Genomic DNA, 21,705 nt, shown 5'->3' with positions numbered 1-21,705 from the left:
TCCCAGTTCTTTTCCTCCTGGCTCTTCCCGTTCTCTGGCTATCTCAGTCCTCATCACTGGCTTTGCAAAGAATTACTGGGTGATAACTTGGGAGCAAGGGTGACATAAGTACTTTTCAAAATCAAAAAGACAGAGGTACACAGAGGGAGGATCATTGGGAAAGGTGAAAGGCAAAAGAGTACAAAAGAAATAATTACTGACTTCAGTCTTCTCCATTTGAAATCCAGGTGAAACCTCTGTAGCTTTAAGATGTGGTGCATTTTGGAAGGAATTAAGGGTCAGGATAAGCTGTTTATACCTTTGTTGTCCTTTTTAGTCAAACTCAACAGATGGACACTTGCATTTCCTCTGCTGGAAGTTGTATCTGCAGTATTGTCTAATGTAAGATGACAAGGCAAGGAGGTTCAGGCAAAGAAATGATAAAACTCCAAATGACTTAATTTGGTACACAGAGGACAGATTTTTGTTTGTCTTCCAATCCTGTCACTCCTGCATGGAAATGTTACTGGAAGGAGAACTGGTGCTCTTAATATGTACAGCTTCTTAATCATTGTGCTGCTGAGGATGATATTAAACAATTAACCAAGCAGACATGGCCAGCACAGGCTCTGTGTGAGCCAGGGCTGGAGGAATTTCCCTTCCCAGTTCCTGGCTGTGCCGTGATCCCCTTGAACATTGTGTTTCCAGTCCTCCAGGAAAGGGAGAAGAGAACAAACCATGTGTGACAGATGTTAGTCATGTCACTTAATGCAGGACTGGAAGGCACTTGGATATTAGTGTAATGAGCACAGTATAAAGACCTGAATGGAGTAGACCTGACTTCTAATTAAGCACGCCAAGATGCCAATTCTGATTTCAGTTGTACTTTCACTATGAGAAACACAAGGATGGTTTGACAAGGCAGCCATGCACTGCTGGGGTTCAGTTTAACCAGCGTGCTCGTGGGTGTTCATTTCCCATGCTGGCCAGCAGTTCTACTGCCACTTTCTTCACAGCTGGCAGCTGTAATTAAAGGAAAAGTACCAATTTAGCCTCTCTGCTAGGGAAAACCTAAAATGCTGTCTTCACCCTGCCTTTTTACTGCTGATTTCAGAAGTGCATGGCATCCCATCCCAAGCAGACATCCCTGTGCATCTTGGGATTCAGCAGGTCTTCTTAGGCCCATTGCTGGTGTTCGTTGCCTCTTGGTGCCTTGTGGGTTAATGAGGGAGCTGTCTGGATTCCTTTGGCAGGGAGCTGAGCAAGTTGTTCCTCCTAAATGTTGGGGTGCTGCTGGAGGCCCACAGATTGCTTCCAACTTGCAGGATGGTCCCCATGCCTTTCAGAGGGAGGCTGGGGACACCCTTTGGGGCAGCACTCGTGGTCATAAGGGGTGAATGAGCCTGTCTTCATCTGTCCACTGTTGGTGAGCAGGCTGGGAGCCATAGCTGCTTCTGGATATTTTTGCAGTCACACCCTGGGCTGGAAACATCTTCTGCTACGTGATGTAACGTGGAAAAGGATGGTTCTGAATCTGCAGGCAAGTTTCCATGATTGCATGGATTGAATTGCTGTGGAAATTAAGAATATGGGCTTGATTCTGCATATGTCACTCTGCTTTCAGTGACACAAGTCCGTGTATAATTGCTGTAATAAAGGGGGCAAGGCAGAGCTTTCTTTTCTCAGACCATTCGCGGCTGATAACATAACCCTGAAGCAGCAAAGGTAAAAGCACAGGATTGTTTCTGCTTTCATACATGTGGATGTGCATTCCTGCGTGGTGCCTTTTGGCCTGTGTGTGCTGGGGAGTTTGGAGGCATTTTGTGAGCAGCAGGAGCACTGATAATTGCACTCTGGTTAATCATCACAGAGGGCTCAGGATTGCTCCTGGTTGATGCTTTGCGGCTTCCGACGGAGTTAATAATTCATTGCTGGACTGTGTCAAAGCACACTCCTAAGTCAGGTTCCTCCGTGGAGGAGTCAGAGGAGATGAAAGATGGGCTTAGTGTTTGACAGGCATTAACTTGGTGTGGGCCTCTAGGCAGCATGAGGGTAAATTCCCCATCCTGTGCTCTCCTGTGTTTGGGAACGTGGGGATTGGGCTCCCTGTGAAGCTGTGTGAAGAAATGCAGGAGCTAGACAGAAGAATGCTGGAATGAGGGTGTGAATATCAGTGGCCATACGGTTCTGCTTCAATAGGCTGTGGGTCGAGAGGATTTGCTTGCCACTGACAGTTTGGTAAAAGAGCTATTTTACTACAGAGTTGAGTTGCTTTCCAACGTGCAGTGCCAAACCTCCCAGGGAGAGCGTGCTTTTACCACCAAGGGTTGAATTTGGTCGTGTCGGTGCTTACAGTCATCTGCAGGAGGGATTGATGTGCGGGGTTTGTACATAAAAAAAGGGGTTAGCAATCTGAATTAAAAATTAACACATTCTCTGCATAATTACAGACTTACAGCCCGCTAATGCTGTACAAAAGAGGGCTTTCCAGACAGAGCTTAATGGCCCCAAAGCAGAGCCATCACTTCTTTCCACCCCTCCTTTTAAAGTAGCATTGGCATATTTAAAACACTCCTCAAATTCTGCTGCAAAATAGCTGTTTGGCTTCCAGTTGTGGGTTTTGGTGGTGTGGGGTTTTTTTTAAGGTGATTATTCTTTTCAATGCTAAAGATGGAAAGTGGTTTGCATATTCATGGCACATTATAATTTTGAAAATAATCTCCTAGTGGATATTTAACAATGGCTTTGGGTAAATGGACACTTGTTGCGCTTTGTTTAAACGATTACATCTCAATTATCGCTTGATGGTGAGAGCATGGGTAATACCCTTGGTTCTTTGTTAAACAGGCTCTAATTAAAACTGGTTCCTGCACTTGCCTCTTGGATAAATATGGACGTGAGGTAGTTCAGTGACACTCTGTCAAATTGCCGAATTGAGTGCAAGTTCCCCATTCATCGGGACAAATGATAGCGCTAATTGGGGTGTGGATGGCAGGAACAGCACTGCCAGTGTTGGTGCTAATCCTCTCTGCTTGGCTGGGCTTCCCCCACCTCTCCCCTGCTTGGGACCATCACTCTGCTAGTTTTACAGGATTTGTGTTTCTCTTTCCCCTGCATCCGCCTGGTCACACAAAGCACTGCTCCTCAATCAGTGCTCTCAGGGGTGTTTCCCACTCACTGGCTTTACATCCTGCCTCTTGTTTGGTGCAAATTTAGTTCCAGAAAGCTGTGTTGAAACTCAGGTCTCCTTTGAGCTCTGTAATAAGCCAGCAACTCTCAGTCTGGCTGTGTTGGTGATTTTTTTCTCTGCAAGAGGATGGCTCTCTGTGATGATGGTACAGGTATTACTGGAGGTGGTCACTTCCCAGCTGTAGTTTTTGCTTTGACTCTGAATGGCTCCTGTTCTCTTAATCCATGAAAGTTAGCCCTTTGCCACGAAGCCCAAATTCCATGCTAGGCAGGCCAGTAGCATCATAATACACTCAACCCACCTGACTTTTCGCTCTGCACTATTTGTGTGTGAATGTAACTGTATTGATGTGAAAGTGCTACCCTGGATTTTCTTCCTCTTCTCTTCATCACGATCTGCTTGGCATAAACTCCTGAACTCTCTGGCTCTTCCTTCTGCATCCCTCTGAAGGGGGAGGATGAGTGTGCAGAGCTGAAGGCAGAGGCAGCGTGCTGGGTGTGACAGCCCTGCTTCTGGAGAGAGGCCCTGCCTGTCATTAATGCTGGATAATCACCCTGCCAGCCTTGCAGAGAGGGTGGCAGCGGATGCTTTCAGGCGCTCTCCAGACCCAGTATGACAGTGCAGTATTTGCTGCTGCTGCTACAGTGCTGGGTTAAGCAGAGAAGAAAAGATTTTTGGGAAGGAGCGCTACCTATCACTTATAACTCGCTGCCAGTGATGCCTCTCAGTTTTGCTGGCTAATGGCAGGCATTGAAGCTGAAGGACTTCAGAAAGGAGCTAATACAGGAGCAGATCTAGCTAGGGATGCTGTTCCTATCTCCCCCTTAACCCTGTCCAGTGCAAGACTGAAAAGATAGCAGTGATGGCAGACTACTAGGGTTTGAGGTTTGGGGTTTTTTTTAAGGTAGGGGTGTTTGCATCTCTTGATTTTTGCTGTCGTGGTAGAAGGAATCTCATCCACTCCAGAGATGCAGCTGTACCTGACAAGGTAGGAGATCCTTGTGGGCACCCAGAGATGGAGTGAGGGAATGATCCTGACACAGAGAAGGATATTCTTATTCCAACAGCTTCTGCATTCTCTTTGCTTCATCATTCTCTTAGAGATATGATGCTTTCTACTCTAAAGGAAGACTTTTATGGTTTTGCTGAGCTGTGGCCCAGCAGCCCTGAACAGTAGTTTTCCCCCTTCTCCTCCCAGAGTCACATCAGAGTGCAGAAGTGATTGATGTGTGAGCTGACTGAACGCTCCACTAAATTGATTGCCAGTGAAGAACAGATAGCAGTTCCGACATCTTAGCTGGGTTACCACTCAGGGCTGTTTACACTAACAGCCATTTGGGGTGAGGAGGTTCTGTTATATCCCTCAAAGCTGTTGCTTTAAGAAATCCGTAGGTAAGGGGAGGCAGTGCTGTGCTGAGCCACACTGGGAAGGCTTTCCCTGGCAAAGCAATCTGTAAAACAAAGTATATATATCTAATTGTGCTGGGCCGTAATGCGTAGTTCTGCAGTTGAGAGTAGCTTCTGCAGTAACATTACATGGCCAGAAAATAATAGAGAATGTCTGTCGATAAAAGCATCACCTTTAAAGTTGTGGCTAGCAGCTCCAGATGGATGGTTGTGCTCCTGAAATCCCCGGCGAGGCTGCAGCCTGTCCTAAAGAGACAACTGTCTCTCCAGGTACCTTTACCTGTTTCAGGGTTTGGCTAGAAAGCAAAAACTCTGTGTGTCCTCTGTGCTCCTGGCTCTGCACCACTAGTGGGTTATGCAAAGTAGAGGTAAGCAGGGGGAGAAGGCACCCAAACCCAGAGCAGTGTGTGTGGGGTGAGCGGCAGCAGGGCCGGGGCCAGGCGTGGATGCTCAGAGATGCAGGAGGAATGCCAGAGTTAAATTATCCCCGCAAATGCATTACCCTTCCTCTCCCAGAAGGGACTGACTGCACTGTGGGGTGTAGCTGGTCTCCATCAGTGGTTTTCCCTGCAATGCAACTGACGGCAGTTTGCCACTAAGAACATGGGATTTGGACCCGTCTTCTGCACTCGTGAGGTGCCTGGGAGGAGGATTCAGATATTTGGTGCTGTGTTCATGTGGTCACAAGCAGGGAGGGTTTGCTCTTTGCAGTGGTTTGAGGAAAACCATCCCTAGGATCAAGTTTGCTAGTTTCAAAGCCAAAATACATTTTATTTAAGAAATGGCTCTGCCACTTGTGAGACTTTGACTTGTGCAAGGTGCACAGTGATGCCTTTGAGGTAGGTGAGACTGAGCCACAGAGCACCTTCTACAGACATAACCCTGTTAATGGGAATTGCTCCCAAACCGAGTACAATGTTAATTCAGAAACTCATTTTTTTTCTCTATATAAAATATCCTGCACCATATTTACTGATGCTTCATGTCCAAGAGATACCCCTGCGGTGTTGTTTTAATTAAAACAGAAGTGGAAATAATGAATTAGTGGTATTGGTAGTGATTCTGCAGATACCTCAGTGTTCAAGCACAGTAAAACACTCTCCTGATGTTGTCCTTCACTGAATTATACATAGACATCCCAAGTCTGGATTTTTTTGTGTATCCGTGTTTGCAAATATGAGACGTGCATTTTGTGAGCAGAGTTACTGAACTGTGAAATGCAGTACTGTTGCAGCAGGGCTGTTGTTCTGGAATTTAGGAAGAACTGAATTTGGGAGTGTCACCAGCAGTTTGCAGATGGGAGCTGGGTTGGCACCATGGGTTAAATGTGCACTTGGGACTTGTGGCAGTAACTTCCCAATAGTGTTAGACACACATTTTGTGGAGCACTTCTTCGTGGTTTTACACTCCGCATATTAGAAAATGCATTCCTTATTCCTTTAGTGCTTCTAATTTTTTTTTCTTTAAGATGGGGGTGGTCTGTTTCTCGATTTTTCCGTGGCTTTCTGCACTGTAATGATAGCACCATCACCTGACTGCTGGAATACACTGGCCTGACTTTAATCATCGGGTGACTGGCTCTTACCATGGTTTCATCTCTGCTGTTTTACATCTCCTCTTGTAATTGCACGATTGCTTGCAGCATTGTTTTTCTATTGGTGACAGTGAAAGACACAGGCTAGTATTTATGTAACCTTATACTTTTTTTGTTTGATGTTTGAAGTGTAGGTGAAGAAGTGGTACTTTACAAATAAAATCCTCCTTATTTGAATGTGAGCAGCATATTTTCACCCCTCACGTGCAGTCGTTTTATTTTCACCCCTCATGTGCAATATTTGTAAGTCAAGGTTATGTATACACACATTCTTAAGTGTGGTATGGAGGAAGAAGTAGGTTGAGCCTGTATGAATAACAGGGCTGCATTTCTGTAGTGCTGACAGTTTCATTGATGGATATAGGCTTACAGTTAAATAACCTGTTCAAAGCTACAAAAAAGAGTGATGTTTAATGTAAATAGGATCTCAGTCTTTTAACTGCTAAATAACCAAACCCAGCAAAACAATAGAGAATCAAAGCTCCCCTTTAAAGAACATCAACACCAATTAATATGCAGTAAAATTATATGCCTGTACAAGTTGTACCAACAGCTCTGCAGGTCTAAAATGGCAGGAGCTTTCTGTTGCTGTATAAAAATCAAACTACCATTTATTTCAGCCTCATGGTATGTGCAAATTCATGCAGCTCAGTTAAGGGAATAGCTTCACAACTGGTGTTACAATCTGTGGCTGGAGTGCTGCATCACAATGCAGCAAATGCATTTTCCACATTAACCAAACATGACAGCTGAAACGATTATTAACCATGCAATATGTCGGAAGTCATCAAAAATTCACATCAGAGTAATTGCAGTGGCTCGGGGAAAAAAAAATAGTAGCATCTCTCTCCTCTCGCCTTCCTGCCGCCTCACCCCCTCCTAATTCCTACATGGTACAGTCCGTTAACAATAAAATATCCTTCTGTAACCTATAAACTGTTACTCCCATCAGTTACTGGTTTCAGACTGATGCTTTCCCTAGAATTTGAATAAAGCACCACTGGAAAAAAATATATAGATGCTTTGCAGGCAGTGGTGTTCAGCCGTGGAAAGCAGCTGCTTTCTTATTGTCTTGCTGGACTCTTGACTGTCTCAGCCATTTCAGGACTTGCAGGTTTGATTTATATATATATATATATATATATTTTTTTTTAAGATGAGAAAACTTGAACATTAATAGAGAGAGATACAGCTGTGTAAGCCTTAATACCAGGCAGCTGAAGTGTGGCAGTTACAGCCAGCATTAACAGGTTTGTAACTCCTCAGTACTGAGATCTACAGGTAGGAATGTCTGTCTTTTAAAATATATATAAAATGAAGGTAAAAAGCTTGCTTTGATAAGAGAGAGTTTTCCTTCAGGTGTCTTCTGTGGCGGTTTTTCTTTGTGCTGTTGCTGCAGGTTGTTTAAATTTGTGGGTGAGTAATAAAAGGGAACAGGTGGGTAGTTTTGGAGAAATGGTCCTTTGCTCACAGAAAAGAAACCTGGAGGTCTGTGCCTTTACCTTCCAATGTTCTTTGCTAGAGCAGCTGTTGGGTGGGGCAGTCCAGCGTCTGCTTTGGGTTTCATTTGTGTTGCCTTTTTAAAGACCCTCTTGACATTGCTGACTTTGCTTTTCATTTAAGCAGAAATACAGTAGCATAACTTTCTGAATGCCTTTATGCCTGTTTTCTCTTCCCTAGGCTATGAAAAGTCTATGGAAGTATTTTAAACAAAAAATAAAGATGCTACTTGATTATATGGGGGTTTTTTACCTCTTGGTTTTCATTGTCGTGCGAAGATACTGGTCCACTCTGTTTCCCCTGTTCTTACAGATGCAGTTATGATTTATTTAGAAGACACACTAAACTTTCTTTAATTTTATTTTGAAGTAAGGATTTCAAATATGGGATGAAAAAAGGAATATGTTTCTACTCTTACAAAGTAAATGAAGACAGTTAGAGATTTGCTTTTTTTTGTTAGTTTCTGGACTGAGGTGGTGAAGTATATTTGCTTAGTCAACTGGAGTTTGCAGCCTAGATCCCACCTCTCTTTGAAGTGAATAGGATACGTTATGAAAGGGGTTAAGCCAGTAAAATCATAGTCAAGGGAAGCAGTCGGGGAATTAACATTGATATAAATGTGGTGGCCGTGACCAGCTGGGTGGGTGGCAGCTGATTTAATACTCTCAGATCTGAGGACTCAGAGGCTGCAAGCAGACTGGCAGTTCTGCCTGCCTTTGCTATTGGGACAAAAGTAGAGGGTGGGCTGCTTTTTCTCCTTCCCTTTCAATTCTATTTTTCTATATGGAAAAAAGCAGTTTAATAAAACGTGCTGTGCCAGGACAGCACCTGGGTTCTTGCAGCAGAGGGTGATTTGCCTCCTTTGGGGCTCCCTCCCCAGGTATTAAGGTGCCCAATTGCCACGTTCTGCACTCTTCCTATTGTCAACTGAGAAATGCTCAGAAGGGGAGACACAGAACAGGGGCATAGCATGGCCAAAAAGTTGTCTCTCTTCAACCAGATTACCTGTGCAAAGGGAGGGGGTCTTGCCACAAAAGCAGCTCAGCAAGAAATCGAGTAAAGGACAATGAAATGTGTGGTTTGCATGTGTAAAAAGATGGAGGAAGCCATCCCATCCCCACTGACCCTGTGTGGGAGACAGCTCGGTTATCCTTGCAGTTGGTACAGTGTGGCAAATTATTTTCCTTTGTCTGAAGTGGGTGGGAGACAGAGTTCAACTAAGCTCCATAAATTAATGTATGGGCAAATGACTGAGGCACCGTAATGAATAATTAGCTGTAGGTCTCTCCTGGCAGGGTTTGCCGTGATATCTGTTGGCAGCATCTGGACTTGACATTTCATTTCCATTGAAGTCCGAAGGCTCGTGTGCCTTGTTAATGCAAGGCACAAATAAAGGCATGCACTGCTAGACAGTTCCTCAGCCAGGGTGGAGTACAGCCCGAGGAGAAAAATGGAAACCTATTGTCTCTGGTGTATCCTCAGCACACCGCTCTCATGCCCCAAGTCTGGAAAGTTTAAACCTCAGGTTTATTGCACAATAAGAGAGAAATAAGCTGAGAAAGGGTAAAGTATTTATTCTAACATATCGTTTATTGCAGCGGAGAATTTTAATACGTGCCTTTCTCTCTGAGCTTTATAGTGTCTAACATTTTTAAATATACATTCTGTAATTATTACAGGCATATTCCAGACTTCTGTTTCTTAGTTTAATGATCTGTAATTAATAATTCATAGGTAATTTAAATAATTAACTTTGTGAAATGTATCAGTAATGTAGAAAGGAAACACCATTTCTAAAGACCACGGCATGTTTAAATTGAGGATTTAAAGAAATCATGGCATGTATGAACTCCAAATTGCTTGCTTTCACTGTCAGTAAAATATTTATCTTTATTCCAAGGGACACACTGCCATGTTGAAAATAGCTGTTAGGTGAACAAAGTAGCTATGATTTATTTACAAATACTGAAAAAGAATGGGCTAGCTAATTTGGGCTTATTTTTTTAACCCCGGGTGGATGATTTTGCCAAATCATCTCATGTTATTTAGGAGGTCTGAACTTGGAATTTGCACATTTTCTTGACATGCCAATGTGTATTTAAAAAAAAAAATTATATTCTTCACACCACAATGCACGTAATCTTGGCTCTTTCTTTGTAGCATTGGTCGCTATCAGCGAAATAAAGTAAATTTAACTTGGGAAAGGTTTTCTTTCCCCGTGTGGGTTTTTCCCAAGGAGACTTCAAAATGCAAGAGAAACGTTAACGGGGAAACCCCTTTGTGGAGGTGAAGCACTGGGGAGAGCCACCTATGCCGGGTTTGGGATTTGCATCCTGGTGTGACTGGGTTGTCGCATTCCCGGTGCTGACAGGGGTTTGATGGCTCTGAACCAGGCGTTGTCCCTCGGAGGCAGCGAGGAGCGTTCGTGCCTCACTCCCTCTGTCTGAGACGCAGATGGAGGCTGGAAGATGTCGCTTGGCTTTTCTTTTTACCGAAGCAGAAAGATAACTAGTGCTCCTGAGGAACGTTCAGGAAGGCAGTGCACAGGCTTTCAGCTCCGGGATGGGGGCACGGCAGCCGAAATCCTTCTGCTTGAGTCAGCCTGAGAACAGGGAGCGTGTCAGGCTCAGCGCTGCCAGGCTCGCTGCCTGCATCCAGAGGAGGTAAAGAGAACCCATTTTTTTCATTAATATTTTTTTACAAACAGTTTCAGGCCAACTCAAAGGCATTTAACTGTTTCTGCGCATCTGAAATTGTGAAGGAAGAGGTGTGCGAATATCACTCATGTTTTGGTTCCCAAACAATCCTTAGAGCATCCCTGTTTCCCACAAGCAGCAAGGTTACGTGCTCCCAGTCAGACAGGCAGAGGGATAAAGCACTTACCAGGGGTGGGGGAGACCAAAGGACTGCACTAAAATTCTCAGAAGTGGGTTAGAGGAGGGGCTGGGTGTTAATGAGCCGCAGGTTTGTTTAATAATTTGCCCCTCTTGCTGGCGATCCATCAGAAATGTGTCATTTCGGGATGGGAAATACTTCATGGACTGATAGAGGTGGCAGTTTGACTTTCCAATACGATCCTGAGAAATGAATTTGCTGCTGCCAGGTTGTGTGGGGGTTATTGTGGCTGCCTATGTGTCGATGCTAATGTACAATTAGTCCAGCAGCAGACACTGCAAGCTCGTCAGTGCCTCCTTTATGCCTTTTGCTTTTCTTTTCAAACTACTCCCCTATTAGCTAGTGTTTTCTGTGGGGTTCAGGGGGAAGACTGTCCTCCTGTAACAGGGCTGGGCACTCGTCTTCCCTCAGTTTTCTGTGTGGTGCTGATGGATTTCCAGGGGCTGGTCTCTCAGCTCACACCATCTCGGGGGGCTCCTGGCCAGCTCTGGGTGCAGTGGCATTGAGGTGTGGTCTGCAATGGCAACTGTGCCCCGGCCCTGCCCTGCCCTGCCCTGCCAGGCGAGGACGTGACACAGGCACAAATCCAACGTGCAGGTTTTGTTTGTCACTGTGGTTTTTTTGAGCGTGGTTTCCTCTCCGAAGGGGCGAGCGTGCAGCCACTTCTCGAGGAGCTGTGGAGGAGCCACGGTGCTAAAATGGCAGCAAAAGGAACAAGAAAATGGCGTCATCAGTGAGATTAGTTTGGATGGCTTGATTCGAGGCCGTCCTGCCTGGTGCGAGGATGTTTTCAGCAAGAGGTATTACATTACAGCCTCAGTGATGACTGTGCAATGAAGATAAAGATACTGAGTCATTTAACTCTGTAGTTTTTTTCACAGCATTCCCTTAAAAAGCATGATTCCGGAGAGGCGGATATAAGAGCTTCTTTCGGTAGATGATCAGAAATTATCTTTGTTTACGTGCCATAAATATTTTTAATATAGGGTTGCATCGTGGATCTCAAACCCGTTGGAATTACCTCATAATTTAATTTGTTTTAAATGAATTCAAAAAAAGGCAAAGCCCTGAGTTTTGCTTTGATTGTGGATCTCTTGATGTGTTTGTGATTTCTGTAGGGTTGTATTTTTTAATCATGATGCTGTGGAAAGGATGTGTGTAGCTCAGAGACTGTAGCCACTCGTCAGAGCGCTGAGCAAAGCTCATCCCCCTGCATTTAAAAAACGTTGAGGAAAACAGGTAGCCATGGATTTGGAAATGTGATGAATGAGCTCAGATTTCAGATTGTGTGGTCCGTTCGCTCTGTGCTGATGGTGAAATGCTGGTGCCAAAGGAGATGGGCTTCCTGTGGGTCCTGTTGGCCTGATGTGTGTGGAGAGCTTCCCTCGCCGGAGAAGGTGTATTCCAAGGGAGGTAGCGTTGGGTTCAGTTTCCTTTGTGACACTTCATTAAGACAAACCCAAACTCCGTCTGAGATGCTTTCAGGTGGGATGTACCAGTGTCAGCCCGCTGAACATGCTCCTTTTGGTAGCTCTTGAGGAACGTTTCCTACTGCCATAGTTGGCAGGCAAGAGTCTGTCCACCTTCTTTTTCTGGTTCAGATATATTTTTTCATTGTTCTTCCTTCTGTTCTTTGCGTGACCTCTAAGCAGGTTAGGGCTATTCAAGACTTTGTATTTTACACGTATCTCCTTGGTGCTTTTTAGCTTGGTAGGACCTGGATTCTTGTTGAACCACTCCCAGTTGTATTGTAGAGAGAAAGAAAATGAGAACATGCCTGGGGAGAAAGAGAGGATCACTAGAGAAGGCAGCGCTGTTGCTTACACTACTTTTGTGTTGAATTAACAATTGCTGTCAAAAATGATCTGTGCAGTGGAGGCTGATAGTTGTATGTGAAAGAGAATCTCATTCTGAGCAACTTTGCTGTAAAATTTTAGATTAAAAAAGGTATTATCTTAGTTTTATGCCATTAAAGTGTTTGTGCCTCTGAAAAAAGCCTACTAAACCCTCTTCTAACAGCATTCCCATGCACTGCGCAGACCGACATGACACGGCAACGATTTGTAGAGCCTGAGAATGAGAGACTGATCTGTGCAATTGAAGTTATTTTCATTTCACTCTGATGGAGGGGAAAGACACAACAAATAGTATGGATAATTACTGATATTTTAATAACAAGGTACACTGTGTAAGCAATATATAAATTATACATATTGTGATGGCTGATATACTGTGGTGTTTTTTAGAACAGAGTCCTACTTCGCTCGTTTTAATCATTCCGCTCGGATTTTTTAGATATTGCCAATCTGACATATTTTGTAAAATCTTAAAATACACAGGAGCACTGCATTGAATTTCTGTGTTGTTAGGAGTTAACCTACTTGTAAGTACAATTTTAAGTGAAATATTGAAATCCCATAGTGCATGACAGCCTGAAGTTGCTGAGCATCCTATGTTGAATTAGAAAAAAGCAAAACTGAGCGGAGTCGTGTTTTGTGCCAACAGTGATGATCTCTGTTCATATGCAGAACAAGCAGTGCCACGTAGGAAAGAGTTCCATTTTTGGGGCTGCTGAGGCACAATATTCCAACGGGAAATCTGAGCAGTGGTATTTTTCTAGGCCTTTCCAGTGTGACAAAGCTGTGCTCCCTGTATGTTTCATGGTAAATGTTTCTTCTGTTCCCTACAGACACCTTGCGCTCTCCTTGACGGCCACGTGCTGCAGATGTGTTGGGGAGGACTGCGGTTGGGTGTGGGAGGTGGTGGTGCCTCTCAGTGCTGGGGATGGTTTGATATTAACTGATGGTTTGGGATTAGCCTTCTGCACTCGATGGACGCTGTCCTGGCTGATGAGGGAGCTGAGAGGTATTTGTATTTCTTCCCTCCGAGCCTATATGTCTAAGGAACGCATTTCCAGTGTTCACTTGCCAGATCCAAAGAGGCCCAGCAAGAGTCAAAGAGCGTGCACCATCTGCCCCTGCTTCTGTCAGAGCTGAGCTGTGATTTCCCGAGGAGTGCTTCTTTCGGCAGTTTGAGTTTTTCCTGTCACGGCTAGAAGGAATAATGATATTTATCCAACACAGTAAAATCCAATGTTCCTGGATACGGTCTGAAGATTAGTGTGAAAACTGCATGAGTTTCACAGATCAAACAGTCTAAAACAGTAAAATAATACCAAAAAATGTACTAGATTTTTGAATTGCTGGCGCTAGCCTGTGGCGGAGACCACTTTGTAAATATTTGCCTAAAGCTCACTCTGCAACACGGATTAAAGGCTGTGTTCAAACCTGGGCACTGCATCAACAGCATGCTGATGGTGGGGCAGGGAAGCCCTGTTCCCACCCCAGGACTTATCTCTGGCAAAGGGTGCTGCTGTGCATCTTCTGCAGAGCACAGAGCCCGTGGAAGAGGCTCGTGGGCAAATGGAGGTGCCCCTCTCTGTTCTGCACCACGGACTGCATCAATTCCTGCTGCTGCTGGGGTGAGGTCCAGGTTGCTGGTTCTCCAGCAGGAAAGGAGACAGTACTGCAGCTCTGCAAAATTTGATTTTGCTGGAGTGGAAAGCCACTTAAAAAACCCCTGAAGTAATCTTTAAAATTGTTGCTAGTCATGCAGTGGAGCAGAGAGGAGGTTGTACTTTGTGTATTTTAATGACTTGGTGCCAATCAAGTGCTCTCTGCTTGCGGGGTGGGGAAGAACTCTCCTAACTTGGCTCTCAAACCCATTGAACACGAGTGTTGGCTACAAGCGTGGAGCACAGTCATGGTGCTTGGGGCAATGTGGTTCAACACCCCTGTGAAGGCAGGTAGCAGAGCAGCAAATCTTCCCCAAGCCCAGTGTTTGGCTGTATTAGCAGGATTTTTTGTTCACCTACATGTTTTTACTTCTTCAGCTCCAGCATGGCTGTTGCTTTGAAAGTCTCTGATGCAACAACTTGGGTCTTAGCAAACTGCAAACCCTTCTGCTTTTTTCCCCCTGCTTCTTCTCCCGTTCAGTCAACAGTGAATTAAAAATGCTTCAGGATTTCCCACTCTAAACGTGATGGTAAGGAAGGTGAGAAATGCACGTTGTAGTTTGACAAGTGCAGCTGTCTTAGGCTGGGGAAATTTTGTATTGCCAAATCCTTAAACTGAACAATGTACAGAGCTACGGGATGAGCCTCGTCAGACCGTCCTTTCCAGTGCACCTTTGTGTCTGTGTCATTCAATCCTTGTCTCTCAGGCAGCTGTGAAGCGATGCTGACTGAACCCTTCCTTGGGTTCTCTTCTTCTCTGGGAATTTCTGCACTCGGGCCCTCAGTCTCCTTTGACCCTGTAGCAGTTTTGCCATGTGAAGTTCTCCAAGGAGAAAGCCAATTTCACAAGTGTCCTTTGGCTGGTTGTGCTCAGTAGCTGATCTTTGGGCAGCTGCCTTGTTGCTTTGGAGGACACAGCGTTACACTGGCCAAGGTCTGTAGGGAAGCTGCTTATCTGCATGGCTTTAGCAAAAACTGATGCTTTCTGCAAAACAAATCCTGAGAAGACCTGTGGAGGCTTCCAAGAGGCACCGGTGTCATGCATGCAAAGGAAGAGTGAATGGAGGAAAACACTGCCCATGCTACCCTGGCATGTCCCCATCCTCAGGAATACAATAACTGGCCACCCCATGGCTTATGGGCCCTTTGGCCAATCTACTTAAAGCCAGCCAGCAAGCACTGATGCTTGTGTCAGCACAAACAATAATTTGTATTAAAAAAGCAATAATACATAGTAAGGGTTACTATTGTGGCAGTGGGTTCCAGGTAGCTTTGCTTCATTTTCTGGTTCCAGAGAGAGCATGACCAGGAGGGCTGTGCCAGGGTGCACCACCTCAGGACATGTCCACATTTGCAGTAGAATTATATTTAACAATGTTTAACAATTATCTCTAGCAGAGATAATAAATTCAGGTGCTTCACCTGTAGCTACTGTGCCCAAACCTTTGCTGAAGGGTGATTTTTGTTAACCATCCCTGCTGAATTCACTGGATCTACTGGAAATCCAGCACTTGGAAATATTTTAATTGAAGAGCAATTGACTTGAAATGGTCCCAGATTGTTCATTTCATTTTCTTCTTTCTTTCTCTGCCAGTGAAAAAGTAACCATTGCTGTCAACATCCAAGGCCTCAGTATAGTACTTGGCAACATTCACCTTCTCTTGACAGCTTGAATACCAAGATCAAGTATTAAAAGTATGGCCTGGCTGATGAAAGTAATTAAGAGACTTCTCTCAGCCAGGAGAGTTTACTAACCTCATTTACTGCAGTAAATGGAGGAGACTTTCAGTCTCCTGTCAAAAAGGGACCATCGGTGCGTGTGTGGGTGCCCTTTCATACAGATAATGAATTACTGGAACACTTTTCTTGCTGGAATTCAGGCTGGAGCAAGGCAGGTGTCGGTTCCTGTCAGATCAGTCTGTGTCAGTGGTTGTTTGAGAGGAGAAATAAGAGTGCGGTAAGGAGGGAGATGAGAACAGGGAGGTGGCACAGGCTACAGCGGGGGTACACAGACACCTGGCCTTCTGCTGGTGGGGCCTCTTCTGCAAACCATCCTTGAGCAAGGCAGAGCGGGTCTGGATTTCAGCAGAAATGGGAGCATCTGAGAAGATCACCCTGGAATTCAAGGTGTAAGAGACCCAAGAGGATCTGCAACGTGCTTGGGAAAGATGCTGTGAGTCAGTAGACATGTAAGAGCAGGCAGGACTAACTGCAAACGGGAACCTGAAGGTGGGAGAGTGAGTGTGTTTCTGTGCCTGTGTCCCTGTTTTGCAAACACCATCGCATCGGATATTGTACAAATGGCGTGTGGGAAACATTCAGCAGCGAGTTTTGCAGAGAACTGGTGGTGGAGAAGACTTGTGCTGCTTCCCTTCTGAACTAAGCACAGGAAGAATGTGTGGGAGTCCCACAGTAACAGAGGAAAATCAAAAGCCACTCGCTAAAGGAGGGCACAGTGATGTGACATTAGGGCTCTGTGAGCAAACCTTCATTTTAATTTTCAAGCAAAATCCAGGCTATGTTGGGAGCCCTGTGAGGGCAGAGCTTGTGCACGGGGAGCTGCAAGGTGAGGATTTTGCCTCTGAGGATTCAGTGATTCTTGTGTTGGCTGTTCCTGTCTTTGTCATCTGCCGCCGCAAAATAACCTTTTGTCTTCTGACAACAATCTCTGTTCTCCCCTCCCTGGATGCCCGCCGTGTCTCGTTACTCGCCGTGCAGGCAGGAGCATCTCCCCTGAGAGGGCAGCTCCTGCCATCTGGGCCGTGTGCTCCCCGTGTGTGCTGAGCTGCGCCGCCCTACCCTTGGTACAGTCTGCGAGCGTTCCTGGCAAAGTCAAACCTCGCCTCTGGGACCGTGGAAAGCTTTTAGGGCAGATGTGACTGGTGAGCACAACCTGCACTGCTCACAGCCCAGACTCCTTAAGAGATATGTGAGCCCTTAAAGTTGTGGCCCGGGGTTTTTGAGGACCAAAGCTCTCTAACGTAAAGCACATCTCGTCCATCTTTCTACCCGTCCGTGTTCCAGAGCTCTGCTTTTTCCTACAGCAGGGGCACACTTGTGTGCATTTGTGCATGTCCATGAAATCTCCGTGTCCAGTGACCAAAGTGTAGTGCACCACTAGGTGGCAATAGGATAAACCCGGGGAATCCAGCAGCCAGACACCCCTCGCTTTCTTAACGAGTGAAATTCTGGCCACCGAAGCCTGGAGTGACACCCCCAGGAGCTCTTGTTTGGCCTAACGAAGCAGAAGCAGTCTCATGAGCAGCAACAGGAGCTCCAGCATCAGTTACTGAAACTCCCTCTTCTGAGGTTTAACAATTAGCCTGTAATTAACTGAAGCAGCAGTTGTCATGCTACAGTCATAATGTTTAGCACAAGACACAGGGCAACCTTTTTAAAATGTACCTCTCCTCAGTGAGGCATTACAGATATTATTTGGAATGTGTGAGGATTTTCTTTTGCTAAAAGAGTAGTTTTTGAGATTGAAAAAGACAATTATCATCCTCTAATTGGCATTCAGTGTAATGTAATCCCTTAAATGGACCCAGTGAACTCTCTGGGAGCTGGGTGGTTTCATTAAAACACTCAGCCTGGATTTACTGACATCAAGGGAAGTTCAAGCACGTCTTAAATTACTCCGTTGATGCTGTGCACATTTCTAGGCAGGTACCTGCTCAGCTCAGGGCACACATCCCTCCAAGGACAGAGGGGAAACCGAGGGCAATAAAGGTAGGACTCATATCTCTTGGGGCTCTCAGGAGCCCAGTGCTCACAGAATGAGCAGGGAGCCAGGCATCCAGGACCTCTGCGAGCTCCCACCCCACGGTGTGTCCAGACAGCCACAGGTCTGGGTGTTGGGGATGGGGCTGGTTTTGCCTGTACAATTAGCAGTGTTGTCAGCATACAGCAAGCACGCTGTCCTCTGCAGCATCACATCCCTGCCATCAGAAACGTAGCTGTCTCTTCTGCTCATATGTTTGTGTGTGTTTTGAAGGTCTAGAAGCACTGCTTGTTTAAATTCCAGGATTCCAGATAACTTTTCCTCACTTCAGGTTGGAGGCAGGGAAATGAAGCAAAAAAAAAAATCAAAACCCCAAAAAAAGCCCAACAAACTTGTTGCCCTTCCAAAGTCCTTCCACCCACGCAGACGTGGACAAGCCTTACAAAGCATGTCCCCATCCCTCCCCACCTCTCCTGCACAGAGCCAAGGTTGGGGCTTGGCCCAGTTCGGTGGCTGCGGCAACCCTCGTCTCAGTGACAGCTGCTGGAATAGTTGGTCCCCAGACGTGTGCAAGGATCTGGATTTAGCTTCCCCTTTTCAGAGTGTGACCGTGATTTCTCTGCAGGCGTTGCCTAAAAATAAAGCAGGGCCTGGTGGCTGGTGAAAGGAAGGCCAGGCTGGGTGGCAGTGACCCCTCCCGTCCGGGTGTGACCCAGGGGCTGTGTCTGGGCTGTCTTGGAGGATGGCAGTTTATTCTCCCCCTGATGTACAGAAAGGGGTCACATTCCTATTTGTGGCTGGAGGGGGTCACAGCCTGTCCCATGTATCTCAAATGCTTGTTCTACATGTTTCAAAAGGAAAGGAAGCAATGCCCCTTGTTCCCCGTGCTGGTGCTGGGCAGCAGGAGGGCAGGCAGAAAGAACACTGATGGGGCAGTTTCCTGCCAGACTTCTTCAGTTTGGGGGGATTTCAAATGCTTCTCACTCCCAGAGTAGTAGTCTGTGATACCTGTGGTATTATGTATTTGTGCTGCAGGGCTGTTTCTAAGACCTACCATGGATATATTTTTCCAGTGGCCCAAATCTCCCTGTGACAGCACAGGGATTCTTTGCAGGAAGATGGGGAGAATGGAAGGCACAAAAACCTCCTGATTCCTGACAAATTCAGTTGGTCACTGCTGCAATTGTGTATTCTCTTTATAAAAGCACAGTGTGGTCCATTGAGTTCCCACTCTGGGTTTGTTAGCAGCTTTTAGTTTTAGAGCTGTGTAATGAGCATACAGGCTTTTAAGATATTAGCACTTAATGGAGTTGATAATTTATAGTTGATTACTTCAGAGGGAGACAAAGGCTTTTTCTTTTTTATGATCTGAATACTGATTAAGTTGAAGTGTGGGAGTACAAATCAACTTGGTTTAATTGGTGATGTAACAGTGAAAATGCAAAATAAAGGTATTCAAGTTAAGGTGTGATAAATGTATCCTGAGTGTTGCCTCTGTATGTTACTGCAGTTTACCTGGCTACTTGTTTAAAGTTAAAACTATTTTATATTTCCTAGTATAGGTCATAAAGGTAACCTTGGAGATAAGGAGCTAACAGCTCATCTAAATCAGGCTGTTCATGTACACCCAACCTCTTTGAGATTTACTGATATGCTGAAAATTACAAAGACAATTCTTCTTTTTTACTTACTCCAGCTGTATGCATGGAGAGAGGCTGTGTGATAAACTTTTTCTATATACTTTCCAACTGTTTAGTTATTTCCATCCTTCCTCAACTGACTATTTTTAAGGCTCTTTTTCACAGTTCCCATCGGTCCTCCAAGAGCTCCACTTCTGCCTGAAGCTGCCAAGTCAAAGCCTCTTTTATTTTTTTCAGCATACTCAAGTCCAACAATCTTATCTTGGCTTATCACTCCTACCAGCTTTCATCCCAGCTCCCTCAAATGGAGAGCAAGAGGAAGCAGATGCTGGGACACGGAGATAAAAGAGAATAGAAGCAGGACATTTCACTAGGATTTAATGCATATTAAAAGAGGGGATTAATGCATTTTCATTTTCACATTGCTCTGTATGGGCATCTTACTGTACCTCTGGTGAAGTAAAGTGACCTTTAAACTTCTCCAGAGTGGACTGGGGAGAGAGCTCTGAGTACTGAAAGAGCTGAGTACTGCAATATGTATCTGATGAGAGTGCAAGGCTGATTTGTTGTCTGAAGCTCTGTTTCTCCTTTTCTGCAGGGATTCCTGAAAAATGAAAAAGATAATGCATTGCTCTCGGCCATTGAAGAGTCCAGGAGGAGGGTAAGTGGGAATAAAGCACCATTTTTCCCTTAAAACAAAAACAAAAAAGGGAGACAATTGCAGAGTCCAGTTTTCTTCCTTTGAAAGGAACCAGTACTTAGTGTGTAAGAAAAAGTTAGAGTTGACCTTCCCCTGTTCATTTCCTGTCTTTTCACCTCCAAACAAGTAGTTGTTTTGAAGATGATCTGAGCTGCAACTTGTTTTCTGATGTGAAATTCATCTGATCCTGTTTCTGAATCTGTTTATACTTTTGGTATCTGTCATGTTCTGGGGCAATGATTTTCACAATTGAATTATGCAGTGTGGAAAAACACTTCCTGTTGTTTGTCTTAAAACTGCTCCTTGGAGATGTCATTCCATGCTTCCTAATGCTTATTGTTTCCCTCCACGTACACTTCGGGCATCAGGTTTAGAACTGAGCCCGTGTTTCTTTCAAATGATAAGAAATAGTACTTGAGCATTATTAAATTATTTTGATTACATGTAATTATACTGCAATTATGGAAGCATATTTAAAAGTCTGTTAAAATTATTATAGTGAAGGTAGGGATGAGACCTATATCCTACCATGAAAGTATGAAGTCAATTTATATAACAAAACAAAGAAACACAGATCTTATGCTCTAGTTGCATACATGCACGTGAATTAAATGTTTGCCAAATGTCACTGTCTCTCATCAATTGATTTATTCTGGGGAACACTCTGCCCATTAATTGACAATGTCCTAACAGTGGACTGCAAAGAGATGAAAAACTTACTTAGCAAGCAAGACATTTGCTGCACAGAGCTATGTGAAAGAGAAAGAAGTGGAAGACACAATACAGCTTATTCTCTGCTTAGAATTAGTGGAGACATTCTTATTTCCTGTCCCAGTATACCCAAGGCTATTAGTCTCACCCCAACAATAACAGGAAAGGTAGTGAAGCATCTTCTCTATCCTAATGCTATTGCCAAAATAAGGATTATTGAGCTGTTTCCTTCCATGTGTTCCCAATTGAATCTGAAGACAATATAGTACATCAGCCATTTTCAAGGTAAAAGGATGTTTTTTTCTTGGGATATGATATTTCCTATGGGCTTTCCTGAGTTACATTCCTAATGAGAGAGACTTTCTGATTCTTCGGCACTGGTTAATTTCCCTGTAATACTTTTAACTTTTATTTTATCCTATTTCCCATTTAAAAGAAAAACATACTGGTAAAGACCTGAAAATGAATTATGGGCAATAAACACACATCTCTGTTAGGAGCACAGTGAGTCAGACCTTTGTAGCCTCTGGGGAGGTGAAAAGCTAGTTGTCATAAGAGAAGTTAAGTCTCAACAAGCCACAGGGATCAGTGATGACCTGGATGTATTGTGTGTGCTGTTCAGTTAAAGGAGCAAGCCCATTGATTTCCAGCCTGCTCAGATTTGTGTACTGCAGTACCATGGCAGAGACACAGTTTCCCTCTTTTACCAGCTGGAGGTGTGTGAGAGTTGTCTTAATTCCACACACACCTACTTTCCAAATCCCCCTGTACCTGAACACGAAACCTGTAAAAATAATATGCAGTACATCATTAGCTCCTGAGGGCTGACCTGATTGATTTATGTAGTTGCTATT

At 44.7% G+C, this 21,705-nt stretch overlaps 1 protein-coding gene across 6 annotated transcripts in view; it reads left to right on the top strand.

Annotated features, from left to right (window-relative positions):
• Positions 1-21,705, top strand: part of NUP93 (nucleoporin 93) — a 76,385-nt gene that overhangs the window by 27,296 nt on the left and 27,384 nt on the right. For 4 of the 6 annotated variants that reach the window (XM_027698192.1, XM_027698193.1, XM_027698194.1 and 1 more), the window contains exon 4: positions 20,039-20,101. In XM_027698192.1, the coding sequence (XP_027553993.1) occupies positions 20,039-20,101 (63 nt within the window). Of the gene's footprint in view, positions 1-7,127; positions 7,285-10,082; positions 10,334-20,038; positions 20,102-21,705 lie in introns of those variants that run through there. The other 2 variants (XM_027698195.1, XM_027698196.1) reach the window with 2 other exon arrangements.

Source organism: Neopelma chrysocephalum, unplaced genomic scaffold (genome assembly GCF_003984885.1).
Source record: "Neopelma chrysocephalum unplaced genomic scaffold, ASM398488v2 Primary Assembly neopelma1_125, whole genome shotgun sequence".
NCBI lineage: Eukaryota > Metazoa > Chordata > Aves > Passeriformes > Pipridae > Neopelma > Neopelma chrysocephalum.
This window is presented reverse-complemented; position numbering and strand designations above follow the sequence as displayed.